The sequence below is a fragment of the Acomys minous genome (assembly GCF_964271855.1).
Source record: "Acomys minous genome assembly, chromosome: 20".
Lineage (NCBI taxonomy): Eukaryota > Metazoa > Chordata > Mammalia > Rodentia > Muridae > Acomys > Acomys minous.
The window spans coordinates 16,134,757-16,155,595 of NC_140502.1; the positions used below are offsets into that span (position 1 = coordinate 16,134,757).

A 20,839-nucleotide genomic window follows, 5' to 3' on the forward strand; every position below is an offset into this window, starting at 1 on the left:
GCTGCTCCAGACACTAGGGAGTTAGATAAGTATTTCTTTTTTGTGTCTGAAAGGGAACTGATAATTTTACCAGTGATGGACAAGGTTCATAGTTCCTCTTTATTTTTATTTTGGTTTTTATTGGGATGCCTACTTTGTGTCTGCTTGCCTTATGAAATCGAGGAAACCAGAGGCTCACAAGGTAGCTTCAGCAATACCTTTCTTATTTTAGTGGGACTAAAGACTTTTCCCCCAGGGAAATAGAAATATACTAATTACATTTCACTGCTACAAGTTTTCTTTTCAAGGGAGTAGACAGTTAAAAACACAAAGAGCTCCTATGGAACAACAACCCAGAGGCAAGCTTTCAATGTTTGCACCAGAAGTAGTACATGAAGAGGCTACAAGTAAGTCATTGCATAGCTTACTGAGATGAGGATTAGAACCAGATGTGTGGTGGTGGTGGTGGTGGTGGTGGTGGGTGGGTGGGTGAGTGTATGTGTGATATATATTGTGTGTGTGTTCATGAGTGTGGTATGTATGTGTGTGAATATGCGTTGAGTTATTTGCTAATAGTGAAGTCCGTAGAAGAGTTAGACAAACATTTGGTAGGAAATTCCTGTGCCTCCCATTAAAGGCTACTATCTTCTTCCACTTCCTTTTACTCTCATTAGAGTGCATGGCTACCTTGAGCCTATTTCGATTCTGTCAATGACGTCAATTGTTTGCTGTACATGTCTTGGTGGTTAGCTCATAGGTCAGGACACAGATGATTTGCAAAGATACTGCAATATATATATATATATATATATATATATATATATATATATATATAGTACTTTCTGAGCTTAGTTTTTAAGGTTAATATTCACTATGCAGTTTAAGCTAGCTTCCAACTCCTCGCTTGTCAGCCTCCCAAGTGCTAGAACTACAGACATGTGGCATTTGTCTCCTATCCTGTGGTTTTTAATTTAATAACACAAAAACATGGGGTTGGAGGTTTAGCTTGGTGTTAGAGCAGAAGTGCAAGGCTCTGAGTTTGGTCATCATCTCGGGGGTGGGGAGCGGGGGATGACAAACAAACATTTATCTTTAGACTTGATTTTTTTTGCTTTGTTTTTTGAAGACATGAGTTTCGTCTTATGGCTTTCTTCCATCCTACCATGGTGTTCCCTAAGCTTTAAAATGTGTGTGTATGTGTAGGGAGTTAATAACAGGTATGCCATCTATAGCCGAGCACCCACAACCATTTATTCTTGCTACACTGAACAGTACTGTGTTTGTACACTAGCCTCCGTCTACTGTAATGAGAAGCTTATTTGACCCAGGTTGGGAGTAGCACAAATACGTTGGTATAAACATAGGTGTAGGACTAGCAGAATGGCTCGGTGCTTAAGAGTGCTTGCTGCTCTTCAGGACACAGGTTTGATTCCTGTAACCCATGGGTTGGCTCATAATTAGCTGTAATGGCAGTTCCAGGAGAACTTTTCTGAACTCCTTGGCACCAGGCTTGCTTGCTTGTGGTACACCTACATCTTCCCACTGTCATACCAGTGGGCAGATGTTGCCTGGAATATCACTGATGTAGCACTCAGGGACCAGGGAACACTTAACCAGCTTGGTAAGATCAATGCTAAGGTCTTTCCTCTTCTATCAGCACTTATAGTGCCTTCCAACACCTTGAAAGCTAGCCAGTAGGGAGAGTTTCTTTTTCAGTTAAAAGTTGATAAGAAATCTTTGTGGTTCACACTTTAAGACCCAGCATTCAGGAGGCATGGGCAGGTGAATCTTTATTATTATTATTATTATTATTATTATTATTATTATTATTATTATTATTATTATTTTATGTGAATCTTTTCAGTTCCAAGTTTTCTAGGGATGCTTAGTGGCACCCTGTCTAAAAAACAAACAACAACCGAAAAGATAAGAAATGATTTATCTTAAAACAGTGGAACTGAGCCTAACGACCTTTGAATCATGTATGAATATCTCCTCCTAAGAGGAGATAGGAAGTTTTATTTCTATATACGAGAAAGGCTCTGTTGATGATATTGTCATATCTCGTCTATGTCTGAGGAAAGGCCATTATTCCTGGCTCCACTGATCCTAGATCTCTGTCTTTGTGATAAAAGTACAACAGCTTTCAACTTGGTCTTTCCATGCCCTTATTTTGGAAGGAAGCATCTCAGATCCTGTGACTGCAAAACTAGGGTGTTATGTTTTTGAAATCCCATAGTCAGAAAATGAAACAGCAGATACAAATAGAATGCCATTGATTTGGCAAACTAACTTATATGTCTGCTTGATACTGGGATAGATTTATTAACATTTATCATCCTAGCTATCTGAAAACCCTGTGTTGATTTATTTGTTTATTGCCAAATTATCTCCCCATATTCCTAAATCTGTCTTAAACCAGTGTCTTCTCTTGGGTTCCCTTCGATGGCCTTCTATCTAGACCAACTATAACGACTTTAGAATCCTTGACAAGTAAAGGTGAGTCAAGGGAATTGGGAGTACAAGCAGGATCCATGGACATTCCCAAGGCTAATATGATGTGGTGCTTTGGAGGGCATCAGAGTGTGTGACATCACTAGTCTAGACAGTACCTTGATGCAAATTAGATAAAGCCAGTCCCGTTGAATAGTTGGATTTGTGATGGTGATCCTTGGTGTTCACTAGGGATCATCAGAGAGGCTGTATGCCACAGAGGACAGGTAGAGTTAGAGCTCCACCTCCCTTTAAGTGACTGAGAATATGAAACCAGCACTTTCAGACCTGGTTCTGACTTTCCAGAACCTTCTTTGCTCTTGCCTTTTCTGCTTGGAGCTTTCCCAAGACTGCTTTGCTTCAGAGTCCTTTTTAAACAAAAGGCCCTCTTTTTGCCTTGCTGTTCTTCCCATGTTAGATGTTTCTTCTGGCTCTTTTCACATCTGCCAGATGCCTTTTCAGGAGTAGAGTCCTCACTTAGTATTCTTGTTTTATATTTTTAAATTTATAATTTTTATTTTTTGAGACTTTCCTACATGAGTACTGTATTTATCTTATTTCCACCCCTCCCCATCCAGTTCTTCTCACATGTCACTACCACTCCCTATAATTTTTTAAATTATTAATATTAACACTCACACATACACACACCCTCCAGGTCCATTTAGTGCTGCTTACATGCACGTTTGTCTGTGGTTGACCACTTGGGTTTGGAGAAATCTGCTTCTGCCTATCTCCACAGCCACTGATTGCCTGCAGCTCTTCATTTATGGGCTGAGGTTTGAGAAATTTCTCCCTTCCGGGTCGGTATGACAACGGCCATTGTCATTACACAAGCACTTCTTGGGTGACCATATTGTTCAGACTCGGTGGATGCAGCTCCCCAGTCGTATCTAGCAGACACTGTATCCCAGCAGCGTCCTGCTTCTTTGGCTCTTACTATCCTTCCGCCTCATCTTCTGAGATATTCCCTGAGTCTTATTCGTAGCTGTTGCATGGTATATGTACCAGTTTACAGAGGAATTTTAACTCAGAACTTGGCTGTCCTGGCAAAAGGTCACATCCAACGATCATCTAGGTCTGTGTGATCTATCTATCTGGAAAACTAACATGCCTTTAATCCAGGAGACAGGAGCAGAAACAGACCTGCTGAGGTCAAGGCCAGCCTGGTATAGAGCAAGTGTCAGGTAAAGAAAAGGTCAAATCTAGGTGCGGTGATACATGTCTTTAATCCCCAAAACAAAGGTTCCTTCTGTGGAAGGAAGCACCCATGTTTGAAAGTGACGTCTAATTGAGAGACAGAAAAGGTGGCCAATCAGAGAAGATTTGACAGAGTAGGATACGCCCAACTCTCATGAGAAGAGAGTGGAAAGGGAAGCTACTTAAGAGGGTGCTTTTCAGAGACTGCAGGCTGTTTTTACCAGGACAGGGAGAACTCAGGTAAAGATGGAATAGACCAGAAAACGAGAAGAAACCAGACTAGAGCTGATTTCTGAGTTAGTTTGAGGCCAAGCAGAACAATTCCAGGCCAACAGAGAAGCCAAATTAATTAAGCCAGACAGCAGAAGAGTTTGAGCCAGAACAGTTGAGTTGAACCAGCCAGCCTAGAGTTTAGAAAGAAAAAGTAAGGATGATTTTCGATGTTGGGGCAGTTACCAGGTCGGCCCAGTGTGCTGGCGCGAGAAAGTTGAACTTGAAGAAAAGTTTATAGAAATTGAGTGAAAGCGTGGGTACCGGCACGTCTGAGGAGGAACCCCAAACCAGGTGCCTCCATGGCAGGCTCTGAGGACCTGGGGCTCCGAGAGGAAACGCTGAAGGTTCTGGCGCTTTCCTTAGATGAGGAGAAGCGGCTGGGTCTCCTGTCTCATCTCCACCCCAGAGCCCTGACCAAGAAGAGCCAACGGATTTCCTGAGCCACCTCGGAAGATGCCTCCCATGTCCGCTGGGGAGAGGAGCCCCTCCCCCTGGAGTCCTCTTGGCCGAGGTTCCTGCCCCTCCTCCGCCCCTGCTACGCTTCAGAGCCTGGTCCAGCCATTTCAGACTAATATGCCCTGGTTGCCCAGCACCTGGAACAGATGGTCCAAGAGCAACTGAAATCTCCACCCAGCCCAGAGTTCTAGGGACTCCCACCCACGGAGAAGGAAGCCCTGCTAAGGAGGCTGGGAGCCTTGCTGAAGAAGCTGGCATCAAGCCCCGCTCTACACCGCAAACCGGCCCACCTGTCAGCAGGCTCTTTCGCTAGCCTTGTGGAACTCTTCTCCAGCCGGGAAGACAGCTCTTCCCCAAGCTGTGCAAGCCCTTCACTGCCATGACCAGGGCCCCCACCGCCATCCCCAGAGCCACTGGCCCGCCTGGCCCTGGTCATGGAGCTGAGCCAGCGTGTGGCCAGGCTTGGAGGGAACCCTGGCCAGCCTCGGCGTAGAACATGTACACAGCTTCTGGGCTTGGGGGAGCCCTGGCCAGCCTCAGCATGGAACATGTACACAGCTTCATGCCCTGGATCCAGGCCCATGGGGGCTGGGCAGGCATCCTGGCCGGCTCACCTGGAGACTTGAACTTACCCCTTGGACTGAGCACTTCCTCTGAAAAGGCTGCAGGACTGACCTCAGGCTCTGAGGAACACTCTTCCTTCAGGGCTGTGGGATTTGGCTGCCCCGCCACTGCTTTTCTGCTTTGCCAAAAAGACTGTTTGGGAATGTCTCCATATTAAATGCTTTGTTCCTTAAAAAACAAAAACAACAAAAAAACAAAAAAAGAAAAGAAAAGAAAAGAAAAAATAAGGGTGAGCTTATTAAGCAGGAAGTCTCAGAGGCTGAAAACATTCCAAGCCTAGGTTAGATTGTATGGAGGCTGGAAACTTCCAGTACTGGGCCTAGGCCAGCAGAAGGAGGCAGTTGCCTCCCAGACAGCAGCTGAGCCAGACACCTGTTCACATTGGCTGTCTCATAATCACTTCACTTTTGTGTTTTGGATCTGTTGTGGCTCTCTGCACTAGTCTCCATCTGCTTCAGAAAGAAGCGTTCAGGCACGAAGGGTGAGAGCTATACTTGGACTCAGCTCCCTTGTTTTACAATGTGGTTGTACCTACCTGGTTTCATTGAGTCAAATATGTAAGGGATGCAGATGTGGAAATGAGACAACGGAAAGGAAAACATAATGCTCGTTTCAACGGGCATAAAAGAACTTATTCTGGAGCCAAATATGAGCATCCCGTACCCTATGAACAGAGACTCACGTTACCTCAAATTTCATGTTTCAGTGTGGTAACAGTCTAATGGCCTTTTTATAGTAATAGAACAATGGTAGTCAAGACACTTCTCAAATACATACGTTGGTGGAATTATCAGGCAGATGGTTGGTTTACAGCGAGATGGATAAATCTCAGCCCCAGGCCTCAAATGCTATCTGATGGTATCCCTTGCCTTTTAGTTCATGGAAACTGAGGGTCTGTGTGTTTGTACATTTCAAAGATCTACCTAATGGCCCCAAAGATGTCAGGCCACACCAGAAGAGGGTGATAAATGACTATTTTAAGGGGTGTGTGTGTGAAGATGGTCTAAGATAATTTGACTCTGGACTTGCGGCATTCCAACTCCTCCGTATCACGAAAGTTATCAATCAGCCTTTGTCATTATGGTTTCTTTCCAGGAATTCTTGTTCTGTTGATGAGGGGAGAAATTCTTATGCTCACAAATACCAAAGGGAATGGAGCACCGAACGGAGTATGGATGATCGATCAGGGGCATAGAGAGTGAGGGCACGTGCACAAAAGCTTTTATTTTTATTTTCACAAGCAAAGCTAAGGCAAGACAAGAAGCCTTACAGTTGAGTCCTTTAGCTCATAGGCTCTTTCTAGTCTGTATAGTGCTAGGCTCTGGGGTGATAGAGGCATCTGATGATCAGTCTGCAATCTAAGTGCTTGCAAAGGAGGTCACTAGAAGTGGGTTGTTGCTCTCTGGGTTTGAGTTTGTTCATTTGCACGTGAAAGGTGAACTCTCCCATGTTTAAGAGTTAACAGGTCCTACTCTGGTGCTGTATGCAGGTTCAGGAAGGCTCTGAAACATCAAAGTATCAAAATACAGAAAATAATACAATGAGCCTGTCCATCAGCCCCAAACACATTACTCATCTGCCCCGGCCTGCGGGGTTCGACTAAAACTCGGGAGGAAGTTCACCTGTTGAAAATGTAAGACACAAAGAAGGAGAGCAAGCCTGATTGACCAAACTCTCAAACTTTATTAGGCAGCAGCTTTTATAAGTCAGAAGGCAGGGAAGCATATTGCTATAGCAACCCAGCTGCAGGCTTTTCTCAAAACACAGGGAATTCCAGGCAGGGTCATAATGTCCTGCCACACAGGATATCTGGCTCCATCTTTGTCTAGTCTAACTGCTAAACCATAACAGGGTCGCTCCGTCTCTATCTGTCTTTAGTCTGACTGCCGACCCACAACAGGGTCAGCTAGTTTCTAGTGAAAGGCAAGCTCCGGGAAAAACAGAGACTTAAAGGTGCAGGCTCTGACAAGATGGCTGAACATTGGCCATACGGCCTATTGTCCCCAACACTAATCTTAAAGCATAACTATGTTTATGTCACTTGTTTCTTTGTATCACCACCAAAGCGCAAAGCTTGGGTTGTATCAGCACGTGAGAAGGCTTGTGTTGACCTCTCCACTTTTGACACGATCCTGTTGTCTCAGTTAGTGTTAATTGCTTGCTGGGCCATGAGCTTCAGCTGTCAGCTGTAGGTTCTATAGCTAGGGGAAGGAAGTAGTTGTCCAATGAAATTGCTTGGAGTCATCAATGTTCTCTTGGGACTCTTGGCTGTTGTTTCTATGGGAAGATGTGCGACAGGCTCATAATAAGAGAAACACGAGGAACATCACTGATTGCCTTTTTCATCTATGAAAAGTTGAAAGTGGGCAGGAGGCTTCAGAACTGGACTTGTACTTGTGTTCCTGGGGTTTGTCCCTAGGTCCTTATAATGCTGCCCCGGCTGAGCTACGTTCTCAGCCCTGTTATTACTATTTTAAGATAACACCAGTGAGTTGAGTACAGACAAAGGCGACACTGTTTCCCGTTCTCCCTCATCAGCCTGTGGTGTTCTCCTAGAATGTTAGGGGCTCTGACTCAGTTCACATCAATACTTATAGTTTGGTGATGTGGACATATCTATACACATTTAAGGGATAGCCAGGTTATGAAAAAGTGGAGATTTTATTAAAGGTATTTTATTTCCATATAGGTTCAGGAGAAAGAGAGGAGCTCAGAGGAAAGTAAGACATTCCCAAGTATAGTGGTCCCAGATTCCTCAAGGGAGTTGAGGCTCAACTGATTTTTACAGTAGTCAAATGTAAGATTTTGATAGCATTGGAAATAACTGTCTTATTGCTGGTGGATTACCAAGGGAGGCCTAACAGGATGACAATTGATACGGCAAATGACAAGGCCATGGGGATACAGGAAGGTAGAAAATCTACTATAATTAAAGTTTTCCATTATCTAGGGAAAAAATGACGGTCCTTCCGGAGGTCATACACATTCCAGCCGTAAGCTTAGGTCATTGATATTTTAACATGAAATATGTATATATGAAAGGAATGTTGATGCTGTGCTGTGGCCTTTAATTGTACTAGACTTCTTACTTCTCAGCTAGTCGTAGGCCAGGGTGAGGGCCTCCTTTCCATTTCAAGTCCTGTAAATTCTCTGTCTTTCTGTTCTCCCTCAACAGGGTCTCACTAAGTGGCTCAAGCTGATCTTGAACTTACTCCATGGCCTATGCTGGCCTTGGACCTCTTGATATGCACTGTGATTCTTAGAAATATAAAAACAGGCCCTGTGAGATTGCTCTGCAGGGATAAGATGCTGCCTGCCAAGCCTGACTCCAGGAGTTTGAACCCCTGGGCCCACATGATGGGAGGAAATAGTGAGCTCGCTCAAGCTGACCTCTGGCTTCCACATGCATTCCACAGAACACAACACCCACACACAGACACACACACAGAACACAGACACACAGACACATACACAGACACACACAGACACAAGGAAATGAGTATATGAAATAAAGGTATGTTTTTAAGGTTTAGAAACAATGTCAAACCTGGGTATTGTGGCACATGCCTGTAATCCCAGCACTCAAGATTGCAGAGGCAGGCAGATCTCTGAGAGTTTGAGGCCAGCCTGGTGTACAAAGCAAGTCCAGGACATCTAAGGCTACACAGAGAAACATTTTCTCAGAAAAACAAACAAACAAACACAAATCAACCAACAACCAAAAAAAAAAAACCAACCAACCAACCAACCAACCAAACAAACAAAAAAAAACCCCAAAGCCCCAAAACCCAATGTCATTAGATTTTGAGAAGGGAGGAGTGAATAGATAGGTTTGTTTCAAATGCTGAGACAAACTGCCCTTCAAGGTAAGATATTTATTAGGTGAGTGTATTAGTTATTTACTCTTCTATTGCTGGGAAAAGAAACCACGGCCAAGACAACTTACAAAAGCATTTAATTGGGGCTTGCTTACAGTGTTAGAGTCTTAGCTCATCACTATCATGTCACGGAGTGTGGCTGTAGGTATGGAGGAGACATGGTGCTAGAACAGTAGCTGAGATTTCCCATCTATTATTGTATAAATTGCACGCAGCAGCAGCAGTGGGGGCAGGGACTGGGCCTGTTGTGGGCTTCTGAAACCTCAAAGTCCATGCCCCCAAGAATGTATCTTCTCTAAAAAGGCACCCCTTTGAATTTTTTTCTAAACAAGCCACCTTTTTATTAGGGACCAAAACACCCAAATATATGGGTCAAAGGGGTGCCATTCTCACTCACCACCACAGTGAGTTATTAAAGCCAAATGGAGTGTGGTGAAATTCTGAAAACAGCCTTCCGTTCCACCAGATGAAGCACGATTCTCCCTCTTAGAGGCTTCCAAAGCGTACTACGTGTATGTGGTGAGGGTGCCTCAAACTCTTTGTGGAGCAGAGGAAGGGAGACTGAAGGCTCAGAGCTGATGTTGCCAGTCAAAGGGAGAGATATTTCAGTAGGATGCCACTGAAGTGCTTTTCCTAACAAATGCTTTGACTTGCCAGGCAGTTGTGGCGCACACCTTTAATCCCAGCACTCTGGAGGCAGAGGCAGGTGGATCGCTGTGAATTTAAGGCCAGCCTGGTCTACAAAGTGAGTCCAGGACAGCCAAGGCTACACATAAAAATCCTGTCCAAACAAACAAACAAACAAACAAACAAACAAAACAAATGATTTGACTTTTTTAAAAATCCAGAATACAAATAGTGTTTGTGTTGAAATACAAATAGTATTTACTTTTGTTTAAAATAAAAACTATTCTAGTTTTTTGGAGAAAAAGTCTCACTATGTAGTCTTGGCTAGACTGGGAGTTCACTCTGTAGACCAGGCTGGCCTCAAACTCACAGAAGCTTGCCTCTGCTTCCTTGGTGCTGGGATTAAAGGTGTGGGCCACCACACCTGCTTGGGATTTATTTTAATGGTGGAGATGAAGGCAGAATGAAATCCTGGTACTTCTACCTCCATTGTGTCTTTTTCTTTTACTTTGGGTCAGATTCCTACATATGCCAATCTCTAAGGAGCATCCGTCAACCTAACTCACCTCATCCATTCTCTGCAATCAGAGCCAAGAATTTTCTGGGAGGACCTCTTTTTTTTTTTGTCTTTTTTTATTCATTTATTCTTGTTACATCTCAATGGTTATCCCATCCCTTGTATCCTCCCATTCTTCCCTCCTCCCATTTTCACCTTATTCCCCTCCCCTATGACTGTTCCTGAGGGGGATTACCTCCCCCTGTATATGCTCATAGGGTATCAAGTCTCTTCTTGGTAGTCTGCTGTCCTTCCTCTGAGTGCTACCAAGTCTCCCCCTCCAGGGGACATGGTCAAATATGAGGTACCAGAGTACGTGTGAAAGTCATACCCCACTCTCCACTCAACTGTGGAGAATGTTCTGACCATTGGCTAGATCTGGGTAGGGGTTTGAAGTTTCCGGCCTGTATTGTCCTTGGCTGGTGCCTTAGTTTGAGCGGGACCCCTGGGCCCAAATCTGCCTATCATAATGTTCTACTTGTAGGTTTCTAGGACCCTCTGGGACCTTTTACTTTGCTATTCTCCCATGCTTCTCTCATCTAGAGGCCCAATAGGATGTCCTCTGGGAGGACCTCTTTAACCAGGACTTCTTAGTTACACATACCTCTAGCTTCAAATTTGCATCTATTTAAACCCAGTGCTTTTGCCACTACCTTGAAGATGAACTTGAGGTCACTGAGCCTCTTATTTGTTCCACTTCATAATATATCCATTTAAATCCCTCTGCCTATCATCACGACTGTGTCTTTTTAAAGCGCATTTTTAATGGCATATTAGGTGGTCAATAATAACTTTTTGGGGCTGCAGAAGGTAGAGCTTCTGCCCTAAAGCCCAGTTAAAAGGTGCCACCTATTTCTCATCCCCTATATGAAGCAAACATCACATAAGAATTTTCTAAACTCACCATCTCAAGCTCTTTCCTCCTGTTTCTCAAACCTGCTTTAGTGACTGCCTTCAGGACTACTGATGCTTCCTTCATCCAGGTTTCTTAGGCCTTCTGACATGCCCAGACTAGTGGCTAGTCTTGAGTTTTTACTAGAACTAAACTATCGGTAGCCCGCGTTCTTTTCAGCCCTGAAGTGTTTTTTATTGTAAGCAGTTGAAGGCATACAGTAAATTTGGCAGGACTATAGAGTGGATCCCACACACTAAATACACTCCTCTTGTTGTCATAGGCTTGGCTGACTGTTTGTGCTGAGGTCTGAACATCAGGGCACTGTTCATTTCTATCAGGGAAACTCTCCATTCTTCAGTGGAGCAACAGGAAATGAGAGAAGGCCAAGTGTAGTCTCAATGGCTCAAAGGGTAGTCACCTCAGGTGGTCAGGATTTATAGGTGGCTGTCCAATGTACATACTTTACCAATTGCTTTCATTTAATCTGTACAAAAATAATTCTTTTTTTAAAAAATTTTAAATTTCAGGAACAACACAGAAAAATGATATACTTGATCCTACAGAGAACACTCAGGCAGTCACAGCACTTTTTGCAGCCCCAAGATCCAAGTCTTGGAGTGAAGGTATCTGGGGTTACACTACGAATTGCCTTGTAGCTTCTCTTTATTACAGCATCTTACAACTTGAGAGCATTAGGGCAACATTATGGTCATAAGCCAAGGTGACACATGGCAGGTGCCAAATGACAGGGATTACTATCAAGGGTTAGTGTATCTATGGGCAAGGAGTCAGTTAATCTACAGGTTACAGGTTGCTATGGCTCAGTAAATCTATAGGTGACAATTGTTGCTATAGTAACAAGTATATTCATAGTGTAAGAATGAGGGCTTAGGTAGGAGGTGACCAAAAGCAGGAAGTGTGGGGTTTAGGGAAGTAAAATTGAAAAAAGATTATTAAAATTCTTGCATTATTAATGATTAAAATGTATATATGTGGCTCTGTGTGTATGATGCCTGTAAATGAATGGACATCAGCACCCCTCTTTCACAACTTCGTTCTCTCCTTCCGCTTTGTAGGTCCTGGGCATTAAACTCAGGTTATTAGGTTTGCAGCAAGTGCTTTTACCTGTTGAGCCATGGCTCCAGCCTCGAAATTGTTTGTGTTCATATTGGCTGTTCAGTCTTGCGTTAATATTTTCTTTTTGAGCCAGGATCTCACTATGTAGCCTGAGCTGGCTCCGAACTCACACAGAGATCACCTTGTCTCTGTCTACTTAGTGCTGAAGATGAAAGTGTGTGTTGGGATGCCTGGCAATATTTTCCCCTTTGAAAATTGATATTTATTTGAAGAAGATGAAGATGAAGAAGAAAAAGAATAATAATGATAATAATAATGATGATGAAGAAGAAGAAGAAGAAGAAGAAGAAGAAGAAGAAGAAGAAGAAGAAAGAAAGAAAGAAAGAAAAAAGTGACCATTCCTTGGCTCCCTTCCCTCTCTTCTCCGGTTTCCAATCTTGAATCCTGGCTAGGTCCAGAGAGCAAGATGGACCATCAAATGAAGTCAGCAATATTGAGGGACATTTACTCAGTAGAGGTACTGTAGAAAGCATCAGTTTCTTGAGTTTTCCTGCCTTCCACCCCACCCCCCACGTATATTACTGCACCCAAACCACACCCAAATCAACCTATGGCCTGAGGCCTAAAGCTCTAAAAGGAAGAGCCTATAATGGCAGGGGAAGCACAACAGCTGGCATCCAGGGCAGGAAGCTAAGGGAGGGGCACATCTTTGACTAACTAACCTTAGATTTTTAAAAAAAGATTTATTTATTTATTATGTACACAAATCTCGTTACAGATGGTTGTGAGCCAACATGTGGTTGCTGGGAATTGAACTCACGACCTCTGGAAGAGCAGTCAGTGCTCTTAACCTCTGAGTCATCTCTTCAGCCCAACCTTAGAATTTTTTTAAAAAAATTAATTTTCAATAAAAGAATTTACATACTATATTTTGATCATATTCTGTGCCTTCTCAACTCCTCCCAGATCATCCCAACCTCCTTAATTCATGTTTATTCTCTTTTCAAAAAAAAAATGCCAAGCCTCCAAAACCTAAAACTGAAAATCAAACACAACAACAACAACAACAACAACAACAACAACAACAACAACAAAATCAGATAAGACAAAAACCACCCAATCAGACAGACAAAAATGCATAGAAGCCCTGTGACATCTGCTTCTGTTTGCGAGATTCTCCTGGATATGGGGCCTGCTTTGGGATGCGGTTGATACACACGGTGACAACTCTATTGGAGAGAATTTTCCCTCTCTTCTCCCTCCAAGCAGGTATCAGTTGCAAATAACATCTTGGATAGGGTTGAGCCCTATATCCTAGATTTTGTCTGATTTTAACTTGGGCAGGTTTTGTGCAACTTGTCAGTCTTCAGCTCTATTGTGTCTGCAAGAGGCCTGTTTGCATGGAATCATTCATCACCTCTGGCTCTCTTAACAATCTTTCTGCCTCCTCTTCTGCATCACTGGTATCACCCAGCTGCGCTAACTAAAATACTACTTCTAGCAGTGACCTACCCACATTATATACCGGTGCAACAATAGCACAAATGGTATGGGAGTAACAAACTAGTATTTTTTTTAAATTGCATTTAAGTCCCACTCCATGAGATGGAGCCCATGCCTGACACTGTTAACATGGCCAGGGTCCTGAGACTTGATAGGTCACCAGTCCTAGGGGGTAAAGCTACTACTATAATTCTTCAATAAGATGACATGACTGCTAAACCCATACATCGGGGCTTCACTCAAACACTATCAGAGAAACTTCTTGTAATGGGTGAGAACTAATGTAGAGACCCACAATCGGACAGTGCAAAGAGCGAGAGACTTTGGAGCACTCATCCTTGAATAGGATGTCTCCAATATTAGTACTTTTCAAAAGATTTGCAATTTATTAAAGTATTGCCATTTAGTGCTTGGTTCATTTTTTTTTTTGGTAACAAACTTCTTTCTATTTTTAGCAATAATTCCACGCAGGCCGGGTCTTGTTCATGTAATATCAGTTTCGAGTATAGCCTTCTCCATTGCCTTGATCTGTGGACTCATACTTTCCTACTTAATATAGTAAGTATACAACAAATAACACCCTCCATTTTTTAATAAGGCAGCAGATATACAAGGACTTTTTTTTTGGACAAAATATGGTGGTGATAATAATGGTAATGGTGATAGTGACACTTCTTCTAATTACAAAATTATAATAGTCATTATACATTTTCAGACCAAGGTTTTCCAAAATGAATGGAAATATCAGAACTTCCCCAGTGTTGGGGTTACAAGGGTATACCAACATGTCTGGCATTTTGTGTGGGTCCTTGGGATTAAACTCAGGACTTCAGGCTTGTGTGGCAATCACTTTGCTGACTGACTGATTTTTAGAATTTAGATATTGGAGTGAAGCTCTTATCTTTTAAAAAATATATTTTATAAATTTATTCATATTATATCGAAATTGTTATCCCATCCCTTATATGCTCCTGTTCCTATTTCCCTCCCATTTTCCCCTTAATCTCCTCCCCTATGACTGTGACTGAGGGGGATCTCCTTCCCCTGTATATGCTCATAGGGTATCGAGTCTCTTCTTGGTAGCCTGCTATCCTTCCTCTGAGTGCCACCAGGCCTCCCCATCCAGAGGATATGGTCAAATATGGGGCACCAGAGTTCGTGTGAAAGTCAGACCCCACTCTCCACTCAACTGTGAAGAATGTCCTGTCCATTGGCTAGGTCTGGGTAGCTCAAACTATGGCACCAGCCAAGGACAATACACGCAGTAAACTTCAAACCCCTACCCAGATCTAGCCAATGGACAGAAGCTCTTATCTTTTAAAATATGTAAAATGTCTTTATTTTTTCGTTGAGAACTTCATACAACATACTTTGATCACACTGGGTGGAGCTTTTTCAAAATGACAGGTGGCGTCATGCTATTTGGACCACGTTCTATGGCTCTGATTCAGACCAGGGTTCTAATACATCCTTCAGAAACAGCCAAAGAAAGTGCAAACTTCTTTTAAAGTCGATGGCAAATCAAGACAGATACACACACACACACACACACACACACACACACACACACACACACATGATATTTTTTGAGCCAAGGTCTCACAAAATTTAGCCATGCTACCCTAGAAGTTACCATTATTCTGCCAGTGCTTTGACTGGGAGTATAGTTATACACAGATACTGAACACAGGTTGTCTCTGGATATTTGGCTTATTATGGACTTTTTGTATTCATATCAACTATTATCTTTATTCCTGTGTACTTTTGAATACTCTTAAAAATTGTTTCTGCTTATCAGTACTTCACTCTCTCTGAAGCAACATCTTTACTACATTTAATGAATTGTTTTTCTTTTTTTTGTCTCACAACATGTATCTAGTACAGAGGTTCACAACCTGTGGGTTTTGACCCTCTCGGAGTCAAACAACCCCTTCACAGAAGTTGCATATCAAGTATCCTACATATCAGATAATTACGTTATCAGATAATTGCATAATTACTTTATGACTCATAACAGCAAGAGTAGCAAAATTACAGTTATGAAGTAGCAATGAAAATAATCTTATGTTAGGGCTCATGACAGCAGGAGAAACTGTATTAAGGGGTCACAGCAATAGGGAGGTTGAAAACCACTGGTGTAGATGTTCATTCCCTCTGCTTTCCCCCACCACTCACTGCTTTTTAGAATGCAATTAAACTAATCATCAAATTATTCGTTATTACCCAAGTCACATAAACTAGGTATATAAGTATGCCAGGAAAAGCAAAGCACTGCCCTCCATTTCCACATCAAACACAAGGAGCTTGTTCACAAATCCACTTTTAGAGCTAGACTGATGGTGACAAGAGGGGGACACTACCTCAAGTGCAAACACTAACAGCGTGTTTTAAAATTCACTGTTCAGGACGGATAATGTTGTAATGTAGTTTTATAAAATATTACCCCCAATAGCCACAGTTTACAAAGTAATAACAGCTTTCTGTGTGTGAGTGGACATGTTACTGTGTGTGGCTGGAGGCCAAAGCTTAATTTGGTTGTTGTTCCCCAGGTGCCATCCACCTTGTTTTTGATACAGGACCTCTCTTTCTCTCTCTTGGATGAGCTGCAGGAATCTGCATGCCTCTGCCTCCCCAAAGCTCAGTTACAAGTGTGCTGACTTTTTATTTGGGGTGGGGGAGATTGAGCTTAGGTCTTCACGCTTGTTTGCTGACCAGCCTGTCTCCTCAGCCCCAGTTAAGTACAGGATCCATGGTGGATGTTAAAGGCTTTGTAAAAGGAACTATCATTATTAACCTACATTTACTTAAATCTTGACATTTTGTTCATCATGGCTTTCTTTTTTAAAAAATGTTTATTTTATTTTATTATTTATTTACTTAGTTTTGTGTTTTTTCATTGTGGCTTTCTTGGCATTAATCTTTACTTTGTATTGTATTGCATCAATGTTGGTTTTTGTTGTAAACTTCTTGAATTTTGTATCTAGCTTGTACATGTCATCCACACCCAGTCCTCCATTAGTTATGAGGTTTGAGGCTATGGGAGTATTTATTGATATGAGTTAGTTGGGCCAGATCAGAAATTCGAAGCTTATGTAAATATATATTTTTGTCTCTGTCCTCCACCTAACAATCTGCATAAACAAAGCAATGAGACAAAAAGTTTCATGTCCTTGGATGGAGTGATAAATTGGGGGTCAAGAGTATTCAACGCTCTTGCAGGGGTCTAAAGTTCAGTTTCCATCATCCAAGTTGGGTAGTTCACAACTGTTTGTAACTCCAGATCCGGGGAATCTAATGTTTTCCTTCATGGTCACTACAGGTACCCGACTACCCCTCTACCCCTACATATAAATACGGCTAAAAAACGTTCAGTAATGGCAGGATGATTGTCTGTAAAAGCCATCTTTACATTTACCTTTATCCTTCTCCAGTCGACTGGTAAAAGCTGAGGAAAAACAGCAGCTGGCGATGTTGTATGAAAATGTCGAGATTCCATTTTTTGATGAGAAAGAGGCTTCTGAAGATGAATATAAGGATCAATCTTCTCAGCTGCATCCAGAGAATGAGGAGCTGGGGAAGTTCATTGCCTCAGGTGCTTTGTCATGTGTGGATGCAAGGCTGTGAATGGTGCTTTTGTTTTTCCAAAGAAGATGTGAATGGTTCTCTCACCTAAAGTCCCAATAGGATGTCTTCCCCCTCTGTCCCACTTTCCTGGTAGGTGAAAGACTTTCATGGGACAAGCCCCTTGGGCTAGTGTCCAGTTATAAGTGAGTATATACCATTTGACTCTTTCTGCTTCTGGGGTAACTCACTCATTATGATCATTTCTAGTTCAACTCATTTGTCCACAAATTTCGGAAATTCCTTGCTTTTAATAGTTGAGTAGTATTCTACAGTATAAATGTACCACAGTTTCCAGAGGGTCCTAGAAACCTACAAGAAGAACATTATGATGGGCAGATCTGGGCCCAGGAGTCCTGTTCAAACTATGGCACCAGCCAAGGACAATATGTGCAGTAAACTTCGAACACCTACCCAGATCTAGTCAATGGACAGGACATTCTCCACAGTTGAGTGGAGAGTGGGGACTGACTTTCATACAAACTCTGGTGCCCCATATTTGACCACGTTCCCTGGATGGGGAGGCCTAGTGGCACTCAGAGGAAGGATAGCAGGCTACCAAGAAAAGACTTGATACCCTGTGAGCATATACAGGGGGAGGAGGTCCCCCTCAGTCACAGTCATATGGGAGGGGAGTAAGGGGAAAATGGGAGGGAGAGAGGAATGGGAGGATACAAGGGATGGGATACCAATTGAGATGTAATATGAATAAATTAATAAAATATTAAAAAATAAACTTAATAAGTATTTTTTGAATAAAAAAGAAGATATGAATGGAATCAAAGAGAGTCTCAGCTAAGAAAGATGGATGTTCATGTAGAAATGAACCGTTCTCATAAAATCCCGGGGATTATCAATGAAGATCTGTCCAGTTGCTTGATTCCCGAAGTGGGAAATTTCAAGAATATAGGGCAGAGTTCAGGAAATAAACTTTATTTTGAATGAAACTTTCCCTTGAACATACTTATTATTGGTGCAATATTTCTGCATGTAGAATATCTACAAGCAGACACTCCAGTTGCCTCAGGTTGGTGTAGAAATGGATTCCAGGTCCATACAACAGAGATTATTCATCTCAATGGAAGGACCCTATCTGAGACACAAGTATATGAGAGATAACTGTATTTGTTAGAAGAGGATGCCATAAACACTTCATAAACTTGATGTACACGTTTTCAGGTTCTTTTTTAAATTTTTTTTATTACTTTATTCTTGTTACATCTCAATGGTTATCCCATCCCTTGTATCCTCCCATTCCTCCCTCCCTCCCATTTTCCCCTTATTCCCCTCCCCTATGACAGTTCCTGAGGGGGGTCTTCCTCCCCCTGTATATGCTCATAGGGTATCAAGTCTCTTCTTGGTAACCTGTTGTCCTTCCTCTGAGTGCCACCAGGTCTCCCCCTCCAGGAGATGTGGTCAAATATGAGGCACCAGAGTTCGTGTGAAGGTCATACTCTAAAAGAACATGTAACGGTCATTGTCTGGTCCAAATGCAACAGTATCCTCTGCTTAGTTCTTCTTGTTCTTGCTCTTGTTGTTCTTCTTACTCTTGTTGTTGTTGCTCCTTCTCCTCCTCCTCCTCCTCCTCCTCCTCCTCCTCTTCTTCTTCTTCTTCTTCTTCTTCTTCTTCTTCGTTGTCTTCTTGTACTTTGTCTTATTCTTGCTGTTCTTCTTCCACTTCTGCTTCTCTTCCTCTTGTTATTCTCCCACTTCTGCTTTCCCTTCTTCTTTTTTGTTATTCTTCTTCTTATTCCTCTTGTGCTTGTCCTTCTTCTCCTTCTTCTTGTCTTCCTTCTGCTTGTTCCTGTCATTCCTCTTGTTGTTGTTGTTGTTGTTGTTGTTGTTGTTGTTGTTGTTGTTGTTGTTCTTCTTCTTCTTCTTCTTCTTCTTCTTCTTCTTCTTCTTCTTCTTCAGACAGAGTTTATCTGTGTAACCTTGGCTGTCTTAGAATTCAGTCTGTAGACCAGCTTGGCCTTGAAATCAGTGATCTTAGACATGCTCAACATTAAAGAGACAGAGGCTAAGAGCAGAAGTGACGGCTGATGCCAACTGAGGTTGGCAGCCCTTATAATCAATAAAATATCGTCCAATCTTTTTTTTATTCCATTGGATTATTATTGGGTATCTGAAAGGTATAAACATAGAATGTAATCATTTTAAAATCCAAATTTCAGCTGAGAGTGATGGTTCACATCTGACATCATAGCCTTTGGGAGGTGGAACAGGGAGGATGGTGAATTCAAGGCCAGCCTGAGATGCATAGTAAGATCTTGTTTCAAAAACAGACAAACAAACAAACAAACAAAAAACCAAAATAAAATAAAAAATATCTCACCATTCTCATAAATACTATTTGCTACTCTCTGAAAATGGCTTTGTTTTTTTCTTTATTTCCACATCACTTCCTTGTCTTCATTTGTACCCTTCATTTACTCTGTTTTCTCAGTAATATAATTTGTATATTTCAGTTATTAGAACAAAAAGAAGGGATTTTTTTATGAAGAAGAAAATGAAGAGGGAAAAATATCTACTGGATGAAAATACATCACAGAGTTCAAATTATACTGAGAGAATGGCGAGTCATGACAAAATGGAGAAGGGTAAAAAAGCTGAGGGTATCTGAAAAGAAAAATGTGGCGTGTTCTAGACAATGTGGAGACCAGATTGAAGAGATAACCGATGACTGAGAACATGAACAGAACTTACTTCTAGAGAATCTTGTACAAGAACATTCTAGAGAAAAAATATGAGAAATGTATAGCAGAAAATAAATTCAGATAATACATAAACTTTTTCTTCTTAGCTGTGATAGTCTATGAATAATTATGACTCAAGTGGAATATAAAAAAGGCCCAAGTTCATTAGTAATCAAAGACAAATTGCTAGGATTTTGTTCTCTGGCTCGAGACCAGAAATATAGCTTAGTCCTTTTGGGGGGAGACTTTTTGACTGTGATAGTAAAATATTTTCATTAAATAAAACTTTCTAAGTAATGTTTTTTTAATCAGATCCTGTTATTTATCTCCATTTTACACATAAAGATGCTGAGAATATCATAATAAATATAGAACTAGATTAAGTGATGGCTATTTTTGTTGGTTCCCAGTTCTGATGAGGGAACTTGGCCAGCAGTGGAGGAGCTATTTCTAGTTAACATATACAATAAGCTGTGAGTAGCCAAGGTTTGCGGGAAGACAGAAGAGGGAAGATTCATATAGGTCCAATGTTTAGACATTTCAAAACAATGGTGTCATGTACAAAGAATCAAGTAACAAAACAAAATATCACCAAAAATTCTTAGTGTTTAAGTACAATGATAGGTTATGCTCGGTCCCATTCATTGCCATCCTAAGTGCAATTGGTATTCCTTGAAAGATAAACATGAAATTACTATGTGACCCAAGCATGTCTACTCCTAGATATACATGTCCATACAAAAGTTTTCACATGTTTATAGCAGTATTATATGGCCAGGAATGAGGGAATATGCCTGTAGTCTCAGCACTTGGGAAGTGGTCACAATAAAACTAAGGATTTGAGGTCAGCTTGCACTATACAGTGAACTTGTCTTGTTAACTGGTAAACAGATGAGCAAACTGTAACTTATCCATACAGGTGGAATATTTCTCAGCAATTAAAGGGGTGCAGTACTGAAGT

General features: G+C 41.8%; 1 protein-coding gene and 1 pseudogene across 2 annotated transcripts; both read left to right on the plus strand.

Moving 5' to 3' along the window:
- Positions 1-20,109, plus strand: LOC311590721 (uncharacterized protein C19orf18). Its single transcript, XM_084769983.1, has 6 exons — positions 1-181; positions 288-386; positions 11,509-11,604; positions 14,017-14,119; positions 16,993-17,153; positions 19,651-20,109. The coding sequence occupies exons 1-6, from the start codon at positions 76-78 to the stop codon at positions 19,803-19,805; spliced, it is 720 nt and encodes a 239-aa protein (XP_084626109.1). The 5' UTR covers positions 1-75; the 3' UTR covers positions 19,806-20,109.
- Positions 3,846-5,356, plus strand: LOC311590724 (bcl-2-like protein 12; annotated as a pseudogene). The gene is made up of 2 exons: positions 3,846-4,853; positions 4,907-5,356. The product of its transcript is annotated as a bcl-2-like protein 12 (transcript).
- Positions 20,110-20,839: the final 730 nt, after the last annotated feature.